Source organism: Leucoraja erinacea, chromosome 13 (genome assembly GCF_028641065.1).
Source record: "Leucoraja erinacea ecotype New England chromosome 13, Leri_hhj_1, whole genome shotgun sequence".
Lineage (NCBI taxonomy): Eukaryota > Metazoa > Chordata > Chondrichthyes > Rajiformes > Rajidae > Leucoraja > Leucoraja erinaceus.
This window is the reverse complement of record NC_073389.1, coordinates 27,444,201-27,467,651: the sequence shown is the minus strand read 5'-3', so window position 1 is coordinate 27,467,651 and position 23,451 is coordinate 27,444,201. Positions and strand designations below refer to the sequence as shown.

General features: G+C 42.9%; 1 protein-coding gene across 1 annotated transcript in view; it reads left to right on the top strand.

The window, feature by feature from the left end:
• LOC129702739 (sodium/potassium-transporting ATPase subunit alpha) overlaps positions 1-23,451 on the top strand; it is a 50,490-nt gene that overhangs the window by 7,704 nt on the left and 19,335 nt on the right. Inside the window, exons 2-10 of the mRNA XM_055644680.1 lie at positions 11,187-11,291; positions 11,392-11,451; positions 15,716-15,919; positions 16,010-16,123; positions 16,968-17,102; positions 17,840-17,957; positions 20,352-20,620; positions 21,216-21,414; positions 21,903-22,012. Coding sequence (XP_055500655.1) covers positions 11,187-11,291; positions 11,392-11,451; positions 15,716-15,919; positions 16,010-16,123; positions 16,968-17,102; positions 17,840-17,957; positions 20,352-20,620; positions 21,216-21,414; positions 21,903-22,012 — 1,314 coding nt within the window. The remainder of the gene's footprint in view (positions 1-11,186; positions 11,292-11,391; positions 11,452-15,715; positions 15,920-16,009; positions 16,124-16,967; positions 17,103-17,839; positions 17,958-20,351; positions 20,621-21,215; positions 21,415-21,902; positions 22,013-23,451) is intronic.

Genomic DNA, 23,451 nt, shown 5'->3' with positions numbered 1-23,451 from the left:
TATCCATTTCTTAATAAATGATTAACATTTTTAAATAGTCTAAGTGTCCAAATAATATTCACAAATAATTCACAATAAAACATGATTTTTAAATCTCATTTACATTAATTTATAGGCCAAATGGAAGGAATTTAGTGTTCAATTGCTGTAAATTAATGTCCCTTTAAATCAGCTTTCCAGTGGGATCCTGTGAACGTGCTGGTTTAGAACGTTCACATTGCGGTAGATTTGTGCCCTCAAATGCCCAGAAAAATACTGCGGGATATAATGGGCCCCAAATTAGCTACTCGCAACATTAAACTTTGTATAAAGGGATCTTTAGAAGCCCTTTTTAACGTAAAAATAAACAGCCTACCTTCCGTTTTCCCCTGTATGAGATCCGGCCCGTTGTCGGCGGTCGCGGGTTTAGAGGTTAATTTTTAACCTACTGTAACAAGTAAATAAAGCCCTTAAAGCTAATAATAGCTCAAGCAACGGAAACTTCCAGCGATTTTTCGTTAATAATTAACTAGGCTGAAAAACCTCGATTTGAACAGCCTAGGGAAAATCGCGTTTTAAACCCGGCCCCCCTCTAAACGGCGCCAAAATCGCGCACACGGGCTGGGACAGATTTTCAGCGACCATCAGGTACGTTTTGCAACATACCTACATTTTACACTTATGAAGTTGTGGAAAAATGTCAATTAATCGAACAGTGACAATCTTCTTTCATATTGTTCCTTATGTTTGTTGTCATTTTCTGTGCAATATTCGTTGAATTTATTAAAACCATAATTGTATCGGCATCCTCGAGTAATGACTGAAGATTTTATAGCATGCATGGTTTGCAGTAACTAATGGCACCAAGGTATGTGGCTGGGTTGAAAATACTGAAGGCTTTTGAGTGCTTCCTGACATATCGCAAAGTTGGATGTTTCCATGTTGAATTTGGTGAACACTATCTGAATGAATTTTAAGAAAGTACTTGACTAAAATACTCGGATGGTTGTCAAAATATGAGACTCGTGGAATAGAAGGACCATTGTTGGGTTGGGCGAAAGGACAGATTCCAGCAGGTCAAGGCAAATAGTTATTTTTCAGAATGGAGGATGGTGGTTATTGGTATTTTCCATGGATCAGTGCTCGGACTCTACTACTCCATTGATATTTTACACTGTATTCCAACAAATGATATCAGCAATTATGAAACTGTTTATCAAACTTGGGAGCGTGGCAAACAGCGAGGATGGTGCCATTTGATTTTAGCAGGCAGGGCTCTAAAAAGCATGCATATACAAAGATACATTGCAATATGTCTGCATAGATCTTAGAAAGTAGCAGGAACTATAGAAGCAGTATTTAGCAAAGTGTATTATATCTCCATGAATCGAGATACTGAGAACATAAACAATGAAGTACTATTGCACTATTGCTTTAAAGTTCTGGTTCAATCACAGTACTCATTTCATGCTGCTGCTCTTTAGCAAGGCTGTTGGAGGATGTAGAGGAAGTTTACCAGAATGGATAAGGAATTTTTATCTACATGATTAGATAGAGAAGTTGGATTTACGTAGGTTTTCCATGTAGCAAAGGATGATAAGTGGAGATTTGAGAGGTGTGGGATTGTGAAAGCCTTAGCTAAGGTTATGGGAAGAAACAAGGACTTGCTGATGCAGGTTTTCAAAAAAAGGCGGACATTGCTGGAGTAACTCAACGGGTCAGACAGCATCTCTGGAGAACATGGATTGGTGACCAGGCACGAAAATCGATATCAAAACATGCGGGGAACACAATTTCTTGGCGGCCGCATGCACACACGCGAGACTTCGGCCGTGGACCCTGTGAACGGTAACTGACCTGGTTGGTGACCGACTCCGAATTCCACCAACAGCAGCTTCGTCAGCCCCGATTCGTGGGGCTTGAATCGGCCCGTTCAGGGCGTCTTTAATCGGCCAGCATTAACAACATCGGGAGCCTCGATCGCCTCGATGCAACAGTTTGGTTTTAAGCTGCGCCGGGCGCTGAAAGGCCCTGCGAACAGCCCGATTCAGCCCTTAGAAAGCGTCTGATAAATCTGGATTACAAAACATGTGGGGGGGGGAGGGGGGAGGAGGTTGTCCCCCACCTTTCAAAGCGTGTCCCCCCCTGTCTCTTCCCCCGCTCCCAGGATTTCTGCCCCTGTCGGTAACGCTTCGATGCGGGACACTTTAGATTTCGTCAGGAAGGACCTATGATAGATGACACTTCCCACAAGGCTGGAGGGATGGAGTGATCAAAAAGAAATTTGAGCAAATAAATTCACTGAGCCATGAAGGTAGAGCAGAGGAATTGGAGAGCGAATTTAGGGCTTGGTTGTATGACTGCTTCCAAGTAGCAATTTTGGGAACTGAGAATGGTGAGCATTCTTGGCAGGATACTTGGATAATCAGCCATGACTTCAATCAAGTCTATGGAGGAAATAAATTGAAAGTTGTTACTTAGTTCTTGAACTACTGAGAAATATACTTGCAGTCTTTAGTTTTACAGATACAGCTTGGAAACTGGCCCTTCGGCCCACACTGTCCGCTCCGACCAGTGATTTCCTGTACACTAGTTCTATCCTACACCCTAGGGACGAATTACAATATACAGAAGCCAATTAACCCACAACCCTGCATGTCATTGGAAAATATGGGAATAAACTGGAGCACCCGGAGAAAACTCGCTGTCACAGGAAGAACGCACAAAGTTCATAACGACAACATTTGTAGTTGGGATTTAACCTGGGTCTCCTTGGTAAAGCAGCAACTCTACCACTGCTGCCCCACATTTTGGTCAAACTGGTTTGTACATAATACCATGGAGGAAACGCATGCAACCTTTGTCTTTTGAGCATGTGTCGGTTATTTGGATCGGAACCTTTATTTCTCAGTACAGGTGCACAACCTTTTATCCGAAGATCCAAATAACGAAAACCTCCGAATAGTGACATTTTTTCAGTCCTTGAAGAAAGGTCCTTGAAAACGTTCACCGAGGGCGGCCCGCAGAGGTGACAGCGGAACCTCCGGTCGGTCCTCGAAGAAAGGGGAACTAAATCCCCATTCATAAAAGAGAAGGTGAGGGTATATTGCGCGGGAGGGTTAATAATTGACAATCTGCTGCTGCCTGCCCGCTGAGTTAAAAAAGTTCCCACGGTAGACTCACGATACACAGTGTATCGTGAGTCTTGCATGAGAACCTTTTAACTCAGCGGGCAGGCAGCAGCAAATTGTCGCTCCCTTAAGTTTCACCCCACCTACACCCCTCTGCTTCCCGGCCATGTGTGTGACCCCTTCCCTCCCCTCTCCAGCTCCCCGCCCATTGCACCGGCGCGGGGGTTTTGCACTGTCTTCACTTCGGAGCTAGTGCCAGTCACCGGAGACGTCAGGACCAACGGGACACCGGCCCCCAGGCCCACTGCAAGCACGGAGATCCCAGAGACCCACAGCCAGCAGCAGCCCAGCCCCGTTCCAATTCCAGAGGAACACGCTCTCCGTAGGGACAGAAGCTGATGTTGTGCAAGGTGCGTCTTGGTCTTGAGGTTGCGGATGAGGGGGCGCAGCTCGGGCTGTGACGTCTCCGGCCACCCCCTGTACAGGAGCTGAGACTGGGAACTGTGGGGTTGTTTGCAGTTGCAGAGGGAGGGGGCAAGGGCGGTACAGTTCCCAGTCTCAGCTCCAGTCCAGGGGGGTGACCGGAGACGTCAGGACCAACGGGACACCGACTGCAAGCACGGAGATCCCATAGACTCACAGCCAGCAGCAACTCTAGCCCAGCCCCGCTCCAACTCCAGAAGAACCCGGGTTGCGGATGAGGGGGCGCAGCTCGGGCTGTGGGCGAACTGCCGCTTGTCGCTGTAGCGGCGCATCGGGGAGCGGGTTCCTGTTGGTCCTGACGTCTCCGGCCGTCCCCCTGGACAGGAGCTGAGAGACGTCAGGACCACCAGAAGCCGCTCCCCGATGCGCCGCTACAGCGACAAGTGGCAATTCGCCCACAGCCCGAGCTGCGCCCCCTCATCGGGACACCAACCCCCAGGCCCACTGCAAGCACGGAGATCCCAGAGACTCACAGCCAGCAACAACTCTAGCCCAGCCCCGCTCCAACTTCAGAGGAACCCGGGTTGCGGATGAGGGGGCGCAGCTCTGGCTGTGGGCGAACTGCCACTTGTCGCCGTAGCGGCCCATCGGGGAGCGGATTCCTCTGGAGTTGGAGGGACAGGGAGACACAGCGGCTTTTGAGAATGGTGGGCAATCACTTCCAAAGTTCTGCCCACACAGTCAGTACACCTCTCCTACACTTGTCTCCCGCACTAAGATTATCTCGCAGAGAATGATCCCAGCCTAACCCTCCCTATTCTCTCCTATTCTGCAAGAAAAAACTACATTGAAGACTCAAACTCGCGATCGAGTAACTGCTGGGATCGAGGCGCAAACTCGCGACCTTGCGGATATGAGCCGAGCACTCTACCACTGAGCCAGCCGTTAAAATCTACGCTAAAAATCTTCCATTCCGAAAGCCGAAAAATTCTGAATTACGAAAAGTGTCTGGTCCCAAGGCTTTCGGATAAAAGGTTGTGCACCTGTATTTTATTTTAAAATTCGAATTTGTATCCTGTATATTCTTTGCAGTGTGATAGCCTGGGTGGGTTGAAATGCTAAAATATTCAAATAAGAATGGCGATTCCTTGTATGTACTCGTTTATTCAAGGCTGTATTTAGACCTTGAAACGTATTGTTTTTGTGCACTCTGAGGAATCAGTTAATATGTAACAAGGAACTACAGATGCTGGTTTAAACCAAAGATAGAAACAAAAAGCTGGAGTAACTCAGCAGGACAGGCAGCATCTCTGGAGCGAAGGAATGGTTGATGTTTTGGGTCGAGACTCTTCTTCAGACTGGTTAAGGATAAGGGAAACGAGAGATATAGACGGTGATGTGGAGAGATAAAGAACAATGAATGAAAGATATGCAAAAAAGTAACGATGATAAAGGAAATATGCCATTGTAAGCTGTTTGGAAATGCTGGGCCTTTCTGAAGTGAGAGAAATCAATATTCATACCACTGGGCTGCAAGCTGCCCAAACAAAATATGAGATGCTGTTCCTCCTATTTGCGTTTAGCCTCACTCTGACAATGGAGGAGACCGAGGACAGAAAGGTCTGTGTCGGAATGGGAAGGGGAATTAAAGTGTCCAGCAACCGGGAGATCAGGTTGGTTCACACAGGCTGAGCAAAGCTGTTCCGCGAAACGGTTGCCCAGTCTGCGTTTGGTCTCGCCGATGTGTAAGAGTCCACATCTTGAACAATGGATACAGTTGATGAGGTGCAAATGAACCTCTGCCTAACCTGAAAGGACTGTCGGGGTGGAAGGTAAGGACTTGGAGGGACTGTCTCTGTTGCGACTATCTCTCCCGAGTCGCACCAGCTTTTCATTTTCACCCTACAGACAGCTTACAAGCAAGAATGTTCTTGAACAGAAACGTTCCTTTGTGAAAGAGATGAGGAGGAATTTCTTTGGTCCGAGGGTGGTGAATCTGGAATTCTTTGCCACAGAAGGCTGTGGAGACTAAAGGGCCTGTCCCACTTGGCCGTCATTTTACATATTACCTATTTTACATTTGACGCGTAATGAGGCGCAAATGACGGCCAAGTGGGACAGGCCCTTAAGTCAATGGATATTTTTAAGGCAGAGATAGATAGATTCTTGATTAATATGGGTGTCAGGGGTTATGGGGAGAAGGCATGAGAATGGGGTTAGATGGAGCTCAGCCATGATTGAATGGCAGAGGAGACTTGATGGACCGAATGGCCTCATTCTGCTCCCATCACATATGATCTTATGACAAATATTGCTAAGGTTGCTTCATTCCATAAGGAATTAGAACATCAATTCTTCACAACTGGTCATGTGCGGTTAATTTTGACACACCATTTGCCTGTTGATTAAGGGAGAGAGTAGATCGTCGTAGTGATTTTCTTTGCAAATTGGAGCTGCCTATGAAGTTGATTATGACCTGAAGTTAACCTGATATCTCGCATGCCCCACCCATGGCAGGAAATGGATGATGGCAATAGTGCTTCTAAGGCTGGGTGACTTGTTACTAGTGGATCAGGCTGCATCTGTGGAGGGAAAAGAGTTGGAAGTCATTTACAGGCTATTATTCTATTTGTATATTAATTAATTATATTGATCATGCCAGCAGACAGTGTTCATTTTGTTGAAAGAGGAAAGCGTGTACAATGTTACCTTTACTTACAATGGCATGTGGACAGTAACTGGCTTGCATTCCGCAGTGACGTTTGTACAATATTCCTCAATGAGTTGCTTAAATTTAAATACTATAGATGCTGGAAATTTGAAATAAGAAATGGAAAATACTGGAAGCATTTAACAGGTCAGACTGTATCTGAAAAAGAGCAGCGCTAATGGTTCAGGTCAAAGATAAAAGGTGTTAAGTCTTCAACCTTAAATGATAATTATTTTTCTTTCCACAGTTGCTGTGTGACAGTACTTCCACCACTTTCTGCTATTATTCATTATTGAGATGTAAAACAATACATCCTTTTCATGTTTTAATGCTAAAAATATTATAATTTGTAACAATTATGGCAAATCAAACCATTTTTTAAAACTGAATTTTACCTTTGTATTTAAAGTTGAAATGTTGGTTCCCTAGGCTAGTAAAGTGTAATTTATTTTGTCTCTGCACTTGGCATTTTATGGCGCTATCAGAACATAAACTTAAATCCCTTTTAACAGTAACCGAAGGAAAGGTCACGTTTGACTCAAAGCTGCTCAATTTTTTTTTTAGGTTTCATTGAATTTAATGCCCAGAGAGCTGCTTGACCTCCGTCATAGAGGGCGGAGTGTGAAGTGAGCAGGAACAAATCTTTACAATAAAAACAATTCAAAGCAGAGTGCTGCTTCAAACCTTATCAGCGGCAGCTGGGCTGACTTAGGACCAATGAGTGACATACTTATTGCATTAAGTGGTCATCTGCCAACTTAGTCACGAGACTGTGAATAGACAGCACATGGTTACAGTGTAATGCTTCATCTCATTAGTGGTTGTGAGTTTTTCTCATACTTGGATAATGATATTTTTTGTTTTAAGAAGTGTGATATTTATTACTGACAGCTTGTATTTAACTGGAACCCTTAAGTTCTCATGTGGAAACGAAGAACTGCAGATGTTGGTTTATACCAAAGATAGACACAAAGTGCTGGAGTAGCTCAGTGGGTTGGGCAGCATCCCTGGAGAAAAAGGATAGGTGACATTTCAGGTTGGGACCCTCCTTCAGACTGAAAGTAAGGAGGGGGTGGATGGGGGGGGGGGGGGGGGGGGGTACGGTACGGGTGACGAGCATGTGTGTTCTTTAAGATATGCTGTCCTATCATTGTGTAGTGTTGGATCAACACCATATACTTCATTTGTTAGCAGGCTGACCTTTTGTGCGTATCAATTATAGTTTATGTGGCAGTTCTACATTGTGATATTATTGGACTGAGCAATATTATTTAAATTCGACTGATCACGGCCAAATTGAAATTGGTTTTGACTTCTGTAGGTATATGCCAATGCCAAATATTTCAACGTCCATGCAATTGGCAATAATCTCTCTCCTACATTTTAATAAAATTATATCATCGGGTAGGTTTAACCAGAGGGAATTGCATTGATCAGAAAGATCATTTGATATTTAATATGGGTTTTGTTGAATTAAACTTGATATAATCCTTAAAGGGATCCTGCTTGCTGTTCATTAAATGTTTGCAGAATAAGTCTGGCTGAGGATTTGTAAAACACCAAAACTCTTCCATGTGCACAAGATCAGTAGGGTGGGTGCAGCAGTGAAGCGGGCGTCACTTTATTACAAAAACATTATCACCTAGTTCAGGGATGGGGAACCTTTTCATGTTGCAATGCCGCATTAAGTTAGCTGTATTCTAATAAGGCCGCATCCAAGAAACTTCAATCAGATATACTTCACGACATTTATCTTGAAAGTTGTTGAAGAAATATATTCCTCGTGTTCTACCTATAAGAGTGCCCAAAGCGAGTACCTCTTCGTGGAATAGCCCTCATGATTTACTGATGTTTTACTTTTGGCCGTCAGTCGGGGAGGATTATTTTGTTGAATCTTCTTTTATTCTTTGATATTTTAAATACGTTATTTTTTAGATTAAAATAAAAATAATAAAAGACGAACAAAAACGTATTAATAAAAATAAAAGGATTTGTTCTACAAAATTAGGATTCATTCAAAAGGCCGCACTTAATGGCCTTGAGGTCCGCAGGTTCCCCACCCCTGACCTAGTCCCTTTACATTGGTTGGTCAGAATTTCATTGTTTTAGCTATTTTCCTCCTCGCTGTTGCCTCTGGAATCCAGATGTTAAATTTTAAACACTCTCTTTTCATATTGTGTACTTCCCAAATTAAGAGTGATCGAAATGAAATGGTTATATCTCTCAGTCAAATGAGAGTGTGTATCACTTGAGAAATGTAAAGTTTAACCAGAATGAAAAGAATTGTCACGAGTTGTTGAGGGATTCTGGCATTAAGGGCAGATTGACATATTCTAATTAAGTTTTACTTCTCTGGCTAATTTTAGCAGAAAATTTGCTTTAATAGTTTTCTTTGTGAAGGAAGTACAATTATAATGACTCATGTACGAACTCTCCTTTTAACAATGTGGACTACATTTACATTGTCCAAAGGAGAATTCTTCCTCGTCCAGAAACAATGGTACAGTAAAATTAAAATGTGATAGTTAAATGCTCTGGTTCCTTGTTGTAATGTGGATTGTAATTTTCTTGAGGTGATCAAAAATTCATTACTTGTGCAATTTAATAGTGTACTAACAAGGGTAGTGCACGGAAAGTAGATTAATTTAAAGGATGAAAAACAAAAAGAACAAAGGGTTAATTTTCAGATTATCGGACTAATATTAGTCAGATAGTTGCTGGGATTACTCCTGATCCTTCAGCTATTTGTCGTTTCTATTAATAATGCACCCATTACAGGTGTATTTTTTTTCCTTGGAAATTAAAAGTTGGATGGAAAGGTCAGTTGTTGGAAGAACATGAAGTCTGCAGCAAAATTAAGCAAGTAGACAAGAGGTGACAGATGGATTATAATGTAAGATTATGCATTTTCGTATGAAGAATAGCAAAACAATTTTTAAAGCATTGAGAACTTGGTAAATTCTGGTTTGTGAAGGAATCTTGAGAATGGAAAATAAACATGTAGCATTAAAATGAGAAACAAGAGAAGTTGGGAAACAGATGTCAACGTTTAACTTTATTGCAAAGGAGACACAAAGTGCTGGAGTAACAGTGGGTTAGGCAGCATCTCTCGAGAAAAAGGATGGGTGCATTTTCAGGGCAGGACCCTTTAAACTGAAGAAGGGTTCCAACCCAAAACGTCACCCATCCTTTTTCTCCAGAGATGCTGCCTGACCCGCTGAGTTATTCCAGCACTTGTGTCTCTCCTTTGCAATAAAGTCAAACTTGACATCTGTTTCCCAACTTCTCTTGTTTCTCTCCTGTATTGGGTCATGGTGAGGTCTTGGAGTGTGTTTCGTTTTTGTCACTATACCTGAAATGTTAGAGATTACCTGTAGATTAACCAATCTGATTTCAAAGGGCAAATATAATAGAAGATCAAAACCTGAAACTCAGTCCAAAGCTTTTTAACTGTTTAAATCGGGTAGCTCAAAGCCCTGGAAAGATGCTACCAAACTGTCTCCACAAAAATCGTTCAACCCTCTAGTAAATGTTGGCATAGTCTCTTGGGTCAATACCCCTCGTGTCATTCAGCGTGGAAACTCATGGGCAGGCCCTGCTGTTTGCATGCCTGTACTAAATTCCTGAAATGAACTTCTGTTCCGAGCTCTGTCATGACCTGGTGAATTGGTTAAACATTTCATTGGTTCCCAAATATTCCTTGAAAGTGTAGCCTACTTGGGGACAGCTGGCATCCCCTGACCCATGACTATTTATGATGAAGTATGATTCAAGATGGTCAGGCACATGGAGGGTCAGTATAAGGTGAAAAACACGACACTTCCCAGTCTGTCCAAGTATCCCGCTAAATTTTACAGTTGCCCCATTTCTTGCTACGCTGACCTGAGCAAGAAATCGAACCAGCCAGGATCCCTGCAGAATTTGAGGAAGCAACAAGGAGAGCAATGGGTGAAAATAAGCCTCAGTAAATAAAAACAATGTTAAACAAATGTTGGGACAAATTAAAAATAAAATGATAGTGATGTAAAATAAGAAAAGTACGATGCAAAAGTACGGAAAGAAGACTATGATGACTTGAAAAGCCTGTTAAAATGGTGACAAACATCCCATCAGCAGCTGACTGAATCCTTGTTGCCAAGAACAAATTTGCTTATCTTCGGCTGTTATTTTCTCTTGTTGTTGTCTTTTGAATATTCAGAATAGCTGGGGGGAAAAGCTGCCACTTAAACGTGATGAAAATCCATATTTTTAAGGAGGGTAGCTGTCTATTGTGTATTTGCTGTTTTATCTCTGGTTAAGTTGCCTTGACTTCTATTGATAAGATGGTGTGGCGTGTTAATGTTCTCCACTTCTGAACTTTGCATAGTCATCTCTTCCAGCTTTTGAAAGAATAGTTAAGAAAAACATTATTTTTTATATACGCAGAGGATTTTTGCAGACTAAACTGAAGATAAATAGGCACAATGACTGGAAAAACATGTTGATTTCCCTTTCATAAAAATGATAGCTTTCAAGCTGTTTGACATCTGTTCAAGCACACAAGATCTGCAGTTTATTCCTTCGAAGAAGATATTCTAACTGGGATGTTCAGTCGTACATGAAGTACATAAATGGTGAGACAAGGCTAAATAAGTTTCTATCAGCTGTCGTGAACAAGAATATAAAAAAAACCTTAATCACAATCTCTAAAACCGAAAAAGTCACGCCCTGCAACATATGTCCTGAACATTAATCTGCCTTACAGATATTCTCAAATCTGCTTGGGGTAGATGGGCCTCATTCTGTGGATGGTGGAAAGAAGTGCAAGCTATGTTAAAATAAAACTATTTTAGCCATTGGCTAACATAACCACTGAAAGAAAGCATTTTGTTTAAATCAATTCATCATCTGTATGATTTCAGTGACTGAATCCTTTTAATATAATAAAATTGTTTTCATTCTAGGCTGCAGGTGAGAAGTATCAGCCAGCGGCAACATCTGAAAATGACAAACGCGCAAAGAAACCCAAGAAAATGGATTTGGATGAACTTAAGAAAGAAGTGTCAATGGTATAGATATTTTTTCGTTACTGGCATGCTTTTGAGTTTTCCCCAATTCATTTTGGAAAATATGTTTGCGGTTATCTAATGCTCAACTTTCATGTTCCAGGATGATCATAAGCTGACTCTGGATCAACTCCACCAGAAATATGGTACAGACCTCAATCGGGTAAGTGTTCTTCAGAGGTAATTATTCTGTTTGGTATATTTTCTACAAATGCCATATTTTGACTGTTCACCTATTCACGACGGTCCTCCCATTGTCTTCCCCTCTCCCCCACGCTCCACCGCCACCGAGGTTTCTGCCGTCAATGCTCCGCTGCCGCCGAGGCCCCACCACCTCCGAGGATCCCGTTGCCATCAAGGCTCAAACTGCCGCCCAAACGGGCCTCACTGCCCGGCTTCTCTGCAGTTCCCTGGGAGGCCTGTGGGGATAGGGCCCGCGTGGCTCCCCGGGACACTCCCGTCGCGTCTTGCTTGCTTTGTGCATCATATTATTGATTGGGTAGGATACAAACAAAAGCTTTTCACTGTACCTCCGTACTCATTACAGTAAACCTAAACTTCCTCATAGTTTTTTGTGTTATTTCCTACCTCGTATCAATGCCCCTTCTGGCCCTCCTTTTCTCCCATGCTCATTAACATTAGCCCTATTGACTGTCTGGATTTTGTTCTGTAGGTCAGAAAAGGTGTTCTAAAGAAAGTACCTATTCCTGTTACTTGAGACATAAGAGCAGAAGTATGCCATTTAGTCCATTGAGTCTGCTCCACCATTCAATCACTCATCAAGAACCTGTCAATCTCAGCTTTAAACGTACCCAGTGACTTGGTTCTGCACTTATCTGTGGCACCAACATCTGGCTAAAGAAATTCCTCCTTATCTCCTTTCTAAAGGTACATTCTTTTTATCCTGTGAGACATGGCTCAAAAACTGCCACATTGTTCAAGATTTCGAACACGCCTCTTGTATATACTTGTATATCCTCTTGTATATACTTGTCTATGAATAATTTCGATTTTATAAGTGCTTTGGGGCATCTTCCTACATTTGAAACTAGTATTCATAGTGTTAAGTCTTCATATTGGCAACTTACAAAATCCATCCATGGTCCCAAATGTTACGCAAATGTTGGAGAGTTCCTTGTGGGTTGGCATTAAAGATTGCATTTATCTCTTGTTGAAAGGGTTGAATGTGAATGCATTATTTATTTTCTTATGAAGTTCATATGTAATGTAGTGTGAAGTGCTTAATTGTCATATGTACCGACAACAAAACAATGACATTTATTAGTTTCAGCAGCATAACATAACACGATACACATAGGTAATATAAAATAAACAAAAATGCAATCAATTACTAACCCCAATACTAGTGCATTGAATTCTGTGATAGATTCTGAAAGCCATGGTTATAATTCTGCACTAAACACATAATTAAGAGAACAGTAATTGATGCAAGTCTGTTTTAGCTAGGGCTAAACTTTTATAGTGAAAGCCATTTGAGGTTGGTGTTCTGCATATTCTTTTCAAATTGTCATTTTATTTGATGAAGGCGGAGAACTCATTTGCTTGGTATAAAATCCAGCCTTGCAAATGTGATTAGTAGTGATTACGATTCCCCCAAAATAGGTGACCACCTAATGCCTTCCCAAGTGTCTATTGTGCAAATACCAACCTCTTGGTTATTTACAGAGCTGGGTAGTGTTCATATGTGATGAATGTACCTCAAAATACAACATTCTCTATCCAATTTGTCTTTAGGGACTTTACATTGTAATCGTTAGGCAGTCTAATTTCAAATGTTTTTATCACCCATAATAACCTTCATAGCTTGATTTTTCTAATATACAAAACTTTCCATCATTATCAAAATAATGTTTACTGTCCTCTGAAGGAAAACAGTCTAAGTATTACCATTCATGCAGTGAAAGCACAGTTAAAGATTATTAGATCCTCTTCACTGAAGACGGAAACAAACTTGGTCAGCAGTTTCAGTACAGGTACACAACCTTTTACCCGAAAGCCTTGGGACCAGACACTTCTCGGATTTTGGAATTTTTCGGATTTCGGAATGGAAGATTTTTAGCGTAGATTAGGTAGGTAGCGCGGGCGGCTTGAAAGTCTGGAGCGGCTGCCTTCTCCCCGGAGACCGGGGTATCATTGTAAATCATTGCTTAAATGTTAGTCAGTTTGGAGGGATTTTATGTGGTGGGGGGGGGGGGGGGGGGGGGGGGGGGGGGGGGGGGGAAACTTTAATTCTTAGTCCCCTACCTGGTCAGAGAAGCGGGGAGCGGGCAACGCCTTACCGGGTCGCCGTGCAGTAAGTTCTGGAGCGCTGTGGTCGCCGACTCCCAACATCGCGGAGCTGGGGCTGCGGGCATCCGGCCGCGGGCGGCGCCGGTTGTAGCTCCGCCCCCGGCAACTCTACCCCTGGCTGCGCGGCGCTCCAAATACAGCGGCGGACGCCCGCAGCCCCAGCTCCGCGATGTTGGGAGTCGGCGGCCACAGCGCTCCAGAGCTTACCGCACAGCGAACCGGTAAGGCATTGCCTGCTCCCCGCTGGTATCCCAGCGCTGTGGCCACCGACTCCCAACATCGCGGAGCTGGGGCTGCGACCCCGGCGAACTCTACCCCTGGCTGCAAGGCGCTCCAAATCCAGCGTGGCCCGCGGCCGGATGCCTGCAGCCCCAGCTCCACGATGTTGGGAGTCGGCGGCCACAGCGCTCCGGAGCTTACCGCACGGCGACCTGGTAAGGCATTGCCCGCTCCCCGCCTCTCCGACCTGGTAGGGGACTAAGAATTAAAGTTTCCCCCTTCACCCCCACCCCCCACCACGTAAAAGCCCTCCAAACTAACTGACTAACATGTAAGCAATGATTTACAAATGTTTAAGTGTCTCCCCGGTCTCCGGGGAGGAGGCAGCCGCTACAGTAGTACAGACCTGGGTTGACCGTGGGTCGTTTTGGGTCAAGTTTGGCGCCAAACGCGAGCTTTGCTGTGCAGACGACATCCTGGAAAAAATGTCCGGTTTTCGGAGCTTTTCGGTTTCCGGAACTCCAGATAAAAGGTTGTGCATAAGGTTGAATAAGACTTCTCGGTCGAATGACTTTTGACATTTCAATCTTTATTACTGATCATTTCCTCCTCTGTCCAGCGGATTATTCACTGGAAACATTTTGAGATGGTTGCTATTTTCACTGCATTCTGTTTAATCGTACAAAGTACAAGTAGCTCTGCTATAACATGATTGTGCATTCCAAAGAAATCACATGTACTGTAATGGAAAATTGCACGATAAAAGCAATTGTGCCAATGGGGGAAGGAGGATTAGGGGCTAACGACAATTATCAACGTAATTATTACAGGAACTTCAAATATCAAGGCCCTTTCAATAGCAGTAGTTTATTTTTGTTACGCAAGGTACAAACACCAGAGGCACTACATTGTTTATTAAAGCAGTATCAAGTGTCAATAGAAGTGACTGCTTGTCAATCTCAGTTACCACCCACAGTTCAAGTAGCAGCTGTGTTCTTAAGAGTCAATGGTGCCTCGGAGGTTACAGGGAAGCATTTTTCCCCTAGACTGTTTAAATACAAGACAGCTTTTTTTCTGTATGTCAATTTCCATTGTAACTTATAAAGGTTTCTCTATTTCGTGATTGAGAAAATCAATCCCATCCTATGTTAACCTGAACATGATTTATAACCATTTTAATCCACCTAATGCAAGTAGTGTTCCCTGATTCATTGCTTCTATTATATACAATTTGTGTTATGGAAATGCGTTTCTAAAAGCTGGAGAAGAGGTGGGGACCTCTTCATCTACTACAGTCAGCCTGAAGAAGAGTCCCAACCCAAGCCTTACCTACCCATGTCTTACAAAATATTGGCTGATCCAATGAGTTACACCAGCACTTTGTTTTTTTCTTTGCCAGCCAGCATCTGAAGTTCCTTGTGTCTATTATATCTTGGATGGTTTGACTATCTCCAAGAAAAAAAAAATTGCCCAGCACTTTTGAATGCAAATATTTGTCCTTTCCAACCAATGCCTGCACTTTATCCAAATTTTACTCAATGCAGAAATTTAATGTTCCACGTAGTAAGTAGTTGGGAAATGTACTTAGTTGTTTTCCGGGTTAATGAATTCTGAAGTCTAATGTCACAAACTATTTATTCGGAGGTAGACAAAAATGCTGGAGAAACTCAGAGGGTGAGGCAGCATCTATGGAGCGAAGGAATAGGTGGCGTTTTGGGTCGAGACCCTTCTTCAGACTGAAGAAGGGTCTCGACCCGAAACGTCATCTATTCCTTCGCCCCATGGATGCTGCCTCACCTGCTGAGTTTCTCCAGCATTTTTGTTCACCTTCAATTTTTCCAGCATCTGCAGTTCTTTCTTAGCTATTTATTCAGTGTCTGTTCATTATTTCATTTTAGGGTCTCACCGTTGATCGTGCCAAAGAGATTCTGCTTCGTGATGGCCCTAATTCACTAACCCCTCCTCCCAGAACTCCTGAGTGGGTAAAGTTCTGTAGGCAGCTCTTTGGTGGCTTCTCAATCCTCCTGTGGACTGGTGCAATTCTCTGCTTTCTAGCCTATGGTATTCAGGTTGCAACCGTGGAAGAGCCGGCAAATGATAACGTGAGTTGAGCTTTTTCTCATTCTTAAAGTTCAGATTGTCTTGTGTTTTTTATGTTGCTGATTCCTGTGTGAAACTTGTGACTTTTGCAGTTGTACCTCGGCGTTGTGTTGTCTACTGTGGTCATTATAACTGGTTGTTTCTCATACTACCAAGAAGCTAAGAGCTCAAAAATCATGGATTCTTTCAAGAACATGGTACCCCAGGTGAGTCATGCCTGCCATGCAACTAAACGCTGTTATATCATTTAGAACAGTTAGTGTAGTGTAGAGGTACATCGTGGAAACGGAGCCTTCGGCCCACTGTCCGTGCTAACCAACAATCAGCCCGTACAATAGCTCTATCCTACACACTGGAGACAATTTTATAGAAGACAGTTAACCTACAAACCTGCACCTCTTTGGAATGTGGGAGGAAACCGGAGCACTCCCCATGTAGTCACAGGGAGAACGTGCAAACTCCACACACCTCCGCTCAGTTCGCACTAACCAACCTGATCTCCCGGTGGATCAGCACCTCAACTCTCCCTCCCATTCCGAATCTGACCTTTCTGTCCTGAGCCTCCTCTGTTGCCAGAGAGGCCCAGCGCAAATTGGAGGAACAGAACCTCATATTTCGCTTGGGTAGTTTACACCCCAGTGGTATGAACATTGACCTCTAATTTCAGATAGTCCTTGCTATCTCCTACCCCTCTCCCTTCCCAGCTCTCCCACAAGCCTACTGTCTCCGCCATTTCCTTTCTTTTTCCCACCCACCCTTGACAACAGTCTGAAGAAGGTCTCGATCCGAAACGTCGCCTATTCCTTCTCTCCATTGATGCTGCCTCACCCGCTGAGTTCCTCCAGCATTTTTGTCTACCTTCGATTTTTTTCCAGCACTTTCCAGTTTTTTTTTTTTACACAAAACTCCACACACAGATAGCATTCGAGGTCAGGATCGAACCCGGGTCTCTGGCTCTGTCAGGCAGCAGCTCTACCAGTTGCACAACTGTGCTGCCCAAAGTTAAGTCCTTGCAGTGATGTTGATTATTTTTGTTCCTTATCACTGTAGCAAGCCCTGGTTATCAGAGACGGGGAGAAGAGTAGTATCAATGCTGAGAATGTGGTTCTTGGAGATCTGGTAGAGGTAAAAGGCGGTGACCGTATTCCTGCAGATCTGCGAATAATCTCTGCACATGGTTGCAAGGTATGTTTAATTAATACATTATAAGAATTAATCGATAAGCGGTGTATCATTTATGATGCCATTGATTACATACTGCTCTGCATTTTCTGTCAGCAGCAAAGTCTTGAACATGCAAATCTTTGCAGGGATTGCTTGGTATGTTAGTTTAGTGTATTATTATGTGAAAGGCATTTGCTTGCGTGCTATCCAGTCAAAGAAAAGACTATACATGATTACAATAAAGCCATCAACAATATGGGTTTGAAAATGGGTTCCACCATAGGTAGTTTTGTACTTCCCAGTGGCAAGAGTGGGTGGCAACCTTTGGTAATGTGAACTAATGCATTTCCTTTATTCAGCTATGCTTCTGATTACGCTAATGTTTAGACTCAAGTAGACTATAATGTTCTGGTTGTGTAAAGGAGCCAGTGCTGCAATAACTCAGTGGGTCAGATAGCATCTTTTGGGTGGTGATGTTGTCTATCCGTCTTCTCCAAAGATGCTGCCTGGCCTGTCAAGTAACTGCAGCACTTTCTCTTTTTTGAGTAAGCCAGCATCTGCTGCACTCTGTCTATGTCTCAATGTTCTGGTATTTGGTTAAGCAACCTGCACCAAAAGATGTTCTATATTTTCCTTGTCAAAATGGAGTATACGTTTGGTGACAGACAGGAATTGGAGTTCAAGTTAGGAAACCAGTTAAATCAAACTGAATTTGACCCTGTCTAAAGACTAACAATTCTTGTTTATTTTTCATTTAGGTGGACAATTCCTCATTAACAGGAGAATCTGAACCTCAGTCTCGAACTCCTGAATTTTCCAATGAAAATCCCCTGGAGACAAAAAATATTGCTTTCTTCTCAACCAACTGTGTTGAAGGTACAACTGAAAAGTATTATAAATGACTCGTGATGACTTCTTGCTGGGCTTTTGACTCCATTACGTTCTTGTCTGAGTTGAAACTTATGGGTTCAAACCACAATGAGATTTAAGCACAATCTGCGTTAATGCTATAAGAAGCAGGGTGTTTACAATGTACTTCTGGTGGCCCTGCAAGATATAAAAAAGTTTACATTTGTACTGACTAAAACTTTTGTTTCAAGCAAGCATTCAAATGATTGGATAATTTGTCAGCATTGATTTTTAGTTTAGTTTAAAGCTACAGCGTGGACTGACCCTTTGGCCCACCCACCAGGTAATATACCAGCGATCACCCTGTTCCACCCAACACACTAGGGACAATTTACAAAAGCCAATTAACCTACAAACCCGCACGTCTTTGGAGTGTTGAGGGGAAGCTGTAACACCTGGAGAAAAACCAAGTGATCACCGGGAGAACGTGTAAACTCCGTACAGACAGCACCCAAGGTCGGGTTTGAACCCAAGTGACTGGCACTGTAAGGCGGCAACTCTACTACTGCGCCACAAATCAGTTTTGTCTTAAAGCTTGTGTTTTAAGAAGAAATAAAGGGTGTATACGAATAAGGGGTAAGCCATTTAGAACAGAGACGAGGAAACACTTTTTCTCGCAGAGAGTTTTGAGTGTGGAATTCTCTGCCTCAGGGCGGTGGAGGCCGGTTCTCTGGATACTTTCAAGAGAGCTAGATAGGGCACTTAAAGATAGAGGAGTCGGGGGGATATGGGGAGAAGGCAGGAACGGGATACTGATTGGGGATGATCAACCATGATCACATTGAATTGTGGTGCCGAGTGGGCCTATGGCCTACTCGAAGGGCCGAATGGCCTACTCCTGCACCGATTGTCTATTGTCAAAATGAATTGTTCTGCAAAAAAGTTTAAACTTCAGAAGCATTTATTTGTATGTGGATTGGATTGTGGAAGGTTCTTGAAGTCAGAATTATGTTGCAAATTTAATTATAAAACTTGACCATAAAGAGCAAGATGTATCACATACCGTATTTCTCGGCGACAAAGACGCACCCCAATTTTGAGTTGCTGAATTTTTTTTAAAGACAAACATTCGCCATGGTGGCGGCCATTTGCATTGCTAATGGTCTGGTGAATCTCACAGCTCAGCTCAAAGCCAGTTGGGACTGGAATCATCTGAAAATCATTGGTTTCCTCGGATTTCTTCTCGGCAGTCTGTCGGGAATGTTTGGTGTTATCCGACAAGTCACTTCACTGCTTTAGAAGCTGCTCCTGGTTCCCCAGGGCCTAACCTTTAAAGTGAACAAAGCTGACCACCAGCAGGTTGGTGCGGGGAGTGAGACCAGCCACTAGATTGTCCAACTGGCCCCCACTCGCTCTGTGGATGAGGCTGTTGATCGACTCTTCAACCACTCCGCGCTGGCTGCAGTTGGCACCTTCCAGCTGCACCTCAGGATAAAAGCGGCAGAAGCTCTGGCGAAGCCTCAGACCATCCTGGATGATGATCCAGGTGCCGGTGGACATTGATGCATGTCCTGGGAACGCTCGCTGTCCCTGATCTCCCCACAGCTGCTGTCGGAGAGGCCCAAAACGTAATGGCATTTGTCAGCGTTAACCCCTTTGTACCCAGTAACAGACTGGCCAAACCATGTGGAGGTACGGAGGGGAGAGCGCCCTGGCCCCTGACCCTGTTTTGCAGACGCCATAATATGAGCAGTGTTAAAACAATTTTCACTGTATGTATAGGAAGCGTTAAACAATTAATGCTTCCTATAGGCCTATGATCAACCTAACCTTTGCCCTCCAAGACGCAGGTAATTTTTCGGGCCTTATTTTAGGGTAAAAAAAAATAGCGTCTTCGTCGCCGGGTAATACGGTAGTCTTCTACTGGCTGCCTAATTTGGTATTTCCCATATAGAGTAGTGTTTCATTCAACTGCCTTTAAAAGAAATTTGAAATAACTTATTGTAAACTATTTCATTTTACATTATTCATGCTCCTGAATCGATGTAAACTTTTATTTTGTTATAAATCCCCAACATGAAAAATTAGTGCAAGATGTATCAAAATATTCCACTTGCAGCAAACTGACCAATTTGGCATTTCCAAGACAGTATGGTTTCTTCGATCTGCTGTTAACTTTAAAAAAAAAAAAAAAAAGTTTGGAATGCCTTGTTGTAAACCACTTCATTTTATGTAATTCGTTCTCCTGGATCGATTAGAAAAGTTTTATTTGGTTATAAAACCTTTTCCATGAAAGTTATTGCCAGATGTATCACAAATCCTTCTCCCGGCCGGCCCTTCTGCCTAACTCGTCTGCTAACCAAGCCTTCAAAGGTATAAATTGAATTTAGCTAAATAAAGATGTCACACTTGTCATTCTAGGTACTGCTCGAGGTATTGTCGTTAATACGGGTGACCACACTGTAATGGGCAGAATTGCCACGTTAGCATCTGGACTGGAGGTTGGACAGACTCCGATTGCTGCTGAGATTGAGCATTTCATCCACATCATCACTGGAGTGGCGGTCTTCCTTGGTGTGTCCTTTTTCATTCTCTCACTCATCCTGGGATACTCCTGGCTTGAAGCAGTCATCTTCTTGATCGGAATCATTGTTGCCAATGTGCCAGAGGGATTACTCGCCACCGTCACGGTATGCAATGGCATTTCATTTTCATTCAGCCAGCTTTTTGGTAAACCTGGTGTGGAATCTGGCCAGCTTGCATTCCAGTGATTCTAAAAGCAGAAGAAACGGCAGGAAATTTGGAAGGGTTTTGAGAAATTAGATGTAATTTGAAGGGAAATGTGTTGTCAGATTGAGCTAAAAACAAAATGCTGGACCATCCTTAAAAAGTTTCAAAGCCTGCAATGCCTGTCAGTTTCTCTCCACAGATATTGCCAGACCCACTATTGTGAAGAAGGATCTCAACCCAAAATGTAACCTGGCCATTTCCTCCACAGATGCTGCCTAACCCACTAAGTTACTCCAGCACGTTGTTTTGCTCAAGATTCCAGCGACTGCAGTAACTCTGCAGTGCTGCAAGCAGTTTGCATTTTGCTCCGGATTCTAGCATCTGTGCTCTCTTGAGTATTTTAAGACCAAGCAGCTGTAATAAAATAATATTTAGTTTTCTTCCCTCTCGCTGTAATAGATGGTTGGTAAAGGTGATCAACAGGCTAATGGGTTACACGTTATGATATTGGTGGCTGAAGCATTTGGCCAAATGATCGATTTGTCTTGTTTCTAGGTGTGCCTCACCCTGACTGCGAAACGTATGGCACGGAAAAACTGCCTGGTGAAGAATCTCGAGGCTGTGGAGACACTCGGATCCACCTCTACCATCTGCTCTGACAAAACTGGAACGCTGACACAAAATCGAATGACTGTAGCTCACATGTGGTTTGACAGCCAGATTCATGAAGCTGACACAACTGAAAACCAGAGTGGTAAGGAAAATAGAATATTTTTTGGTCTGATTATATGACTTTATTCAGTCACATTTTTTCAGACAAGGACATCTTTTACCTCATCTTTGCTTTGAGCAATTAAAACAAATTGGCTAAACTCCATGAGATGAATAGGTGCATATATTTAGTTTGAAATATCTTTGTCATGTTCGTATGTGGCTGCCTCTTGTCAAAGAGCCAGCTGTGCAAGTAAATTCTTGACGAAGTCCAAATTATAATAGTTGTCTGTTGTAGTTTACCATACAATACAAAGTTAGGAGGTTTATCAGTTATCTTGCGCCTAACTGCTGCTGCATTGTGCTGCTCATAGAGAGACTGATTCATATTGACTTGTCATTTGTCAAAACTCTTCAGACATTTTTTAAGTTGTAGAAGTTAATATAACACAAATTCTAAAATTATGAAAGTCGATCACTCCCAAAATGTGATGACAAAGTCCAATTTAACTTTGTGTTTAACCTCCTTAGGTGTATCTTTCGACAAGACTTCACCAACTTGGACTGCCCTTTCCCGTGTTGCTGCATTATGCAACCGGGCTGTTTTCCAGGCAGGGCAAGATTCTGTGCCAATTTTGAAGGTGAGCTTGGTTTTGTGCTGTAGCCCTCCATCATATTAGTCACCTCGTGTCAATTATGGAAATTTCATGATTACAAAGGAGTGCAAAAGTAAGCATTACTTGGCATTTTCTTCCCAGACCTGCTGATTAAATATCTGTGAGGCATAATGTTCTTTTAAATAACAACCAACTTAAATTTTAAATTGTTCCCAACAGTAAAGTATGGTGTTGAATCATTTGATAAGCTATTTGTTATATTTACTTAAAGCTAAAGTAAGCTACATTTATATTGACTGTTGTATCAGATTTCTTTTCTGTGGCAGTTTTGACCTGCTCTTTTAAAACGCTACGCTTCATTACCTTAACTCAAGAATTTCCTGTGTGTGCTGGTAGAATTAGACTGTAAGACTTTGGAGCCGAATTAAGCCATTCAGCCCATCAAGTCTACTCTGCCATTCCATCAGCACTAATCTATTTTTCCCTCTCAACCCATTCTCCTGCCATCTCCCCGTACCCTTTGACGCCCTTCCTTATCATGAACATATCAATCTATGCCTTAAAAATACCCAATGACTGCCTCCGCGGCTATCTGTGGCAATGAATTCCACAGATTCACCACCCTCTGGCTAAAGAAATTCCTCCTCGCCTTTATTTTGAAGATACGTCTGTTTATTCTGAGGCTGTGCCCTCTGGTTTTAGACTCTCCCATTACTGGAAACATCCTTCACGCATCCACTATGTCTAGGCCTTCCATTGTCTGGTAGGTTTCAAAGGAGATTTCCCCCTCATCCTTCAAAAGATTCAGATTCAGATTCAATTTTAATTGTCATTGTCAGTGTACAGTACAGAGACAACGAAATGCATTTAGCATCTCCCTGGAAGAGCGACATAGCATATGATTTGAATAAATAATAATAAGTGTCCAGGGGGGGGTGGTGATTGGCAGTCACCGAGGTACGTTGTTGAGTAGAGTGACAGCCGCCGGGAAGAAGTTGTTCCTGGACCTGCTGGTTCGGCAACGGTGAGACCTGTAGCGCCTCCCGGAGTCCAGCGAGTCCAGGCCCGGAACCTTCAAATGCTCTTCATACGATATTCCAATCAACCCTGAGGTCATTCTCAAACCTCTGGACCCTCACCAAAGCTAGCACATACTTTGTCAGATATGAGGCCCAAAAATGCTCACAATATTCCTAATGTGCTCTCACCAGCGTGTGATAAAACATCTGATGTTGTGTTTATTGTATTCTGTATGCCATATAATAGATTTGGAGCTGATATTTAAATCTTAAAACTTCAGGTGAGTGGAGTATGTCCTGAAATGATTTATCCCATTTTAAGATGAATTCCAGTCCTTGGAACATTTGAGGACTTCAGTGAGTTTACCTTAACCCTGTTGAATAATGATACTTTTATCATTAGCATTTTATGTCTATCATTGGTGTAAACCAGCATCTGCAGTT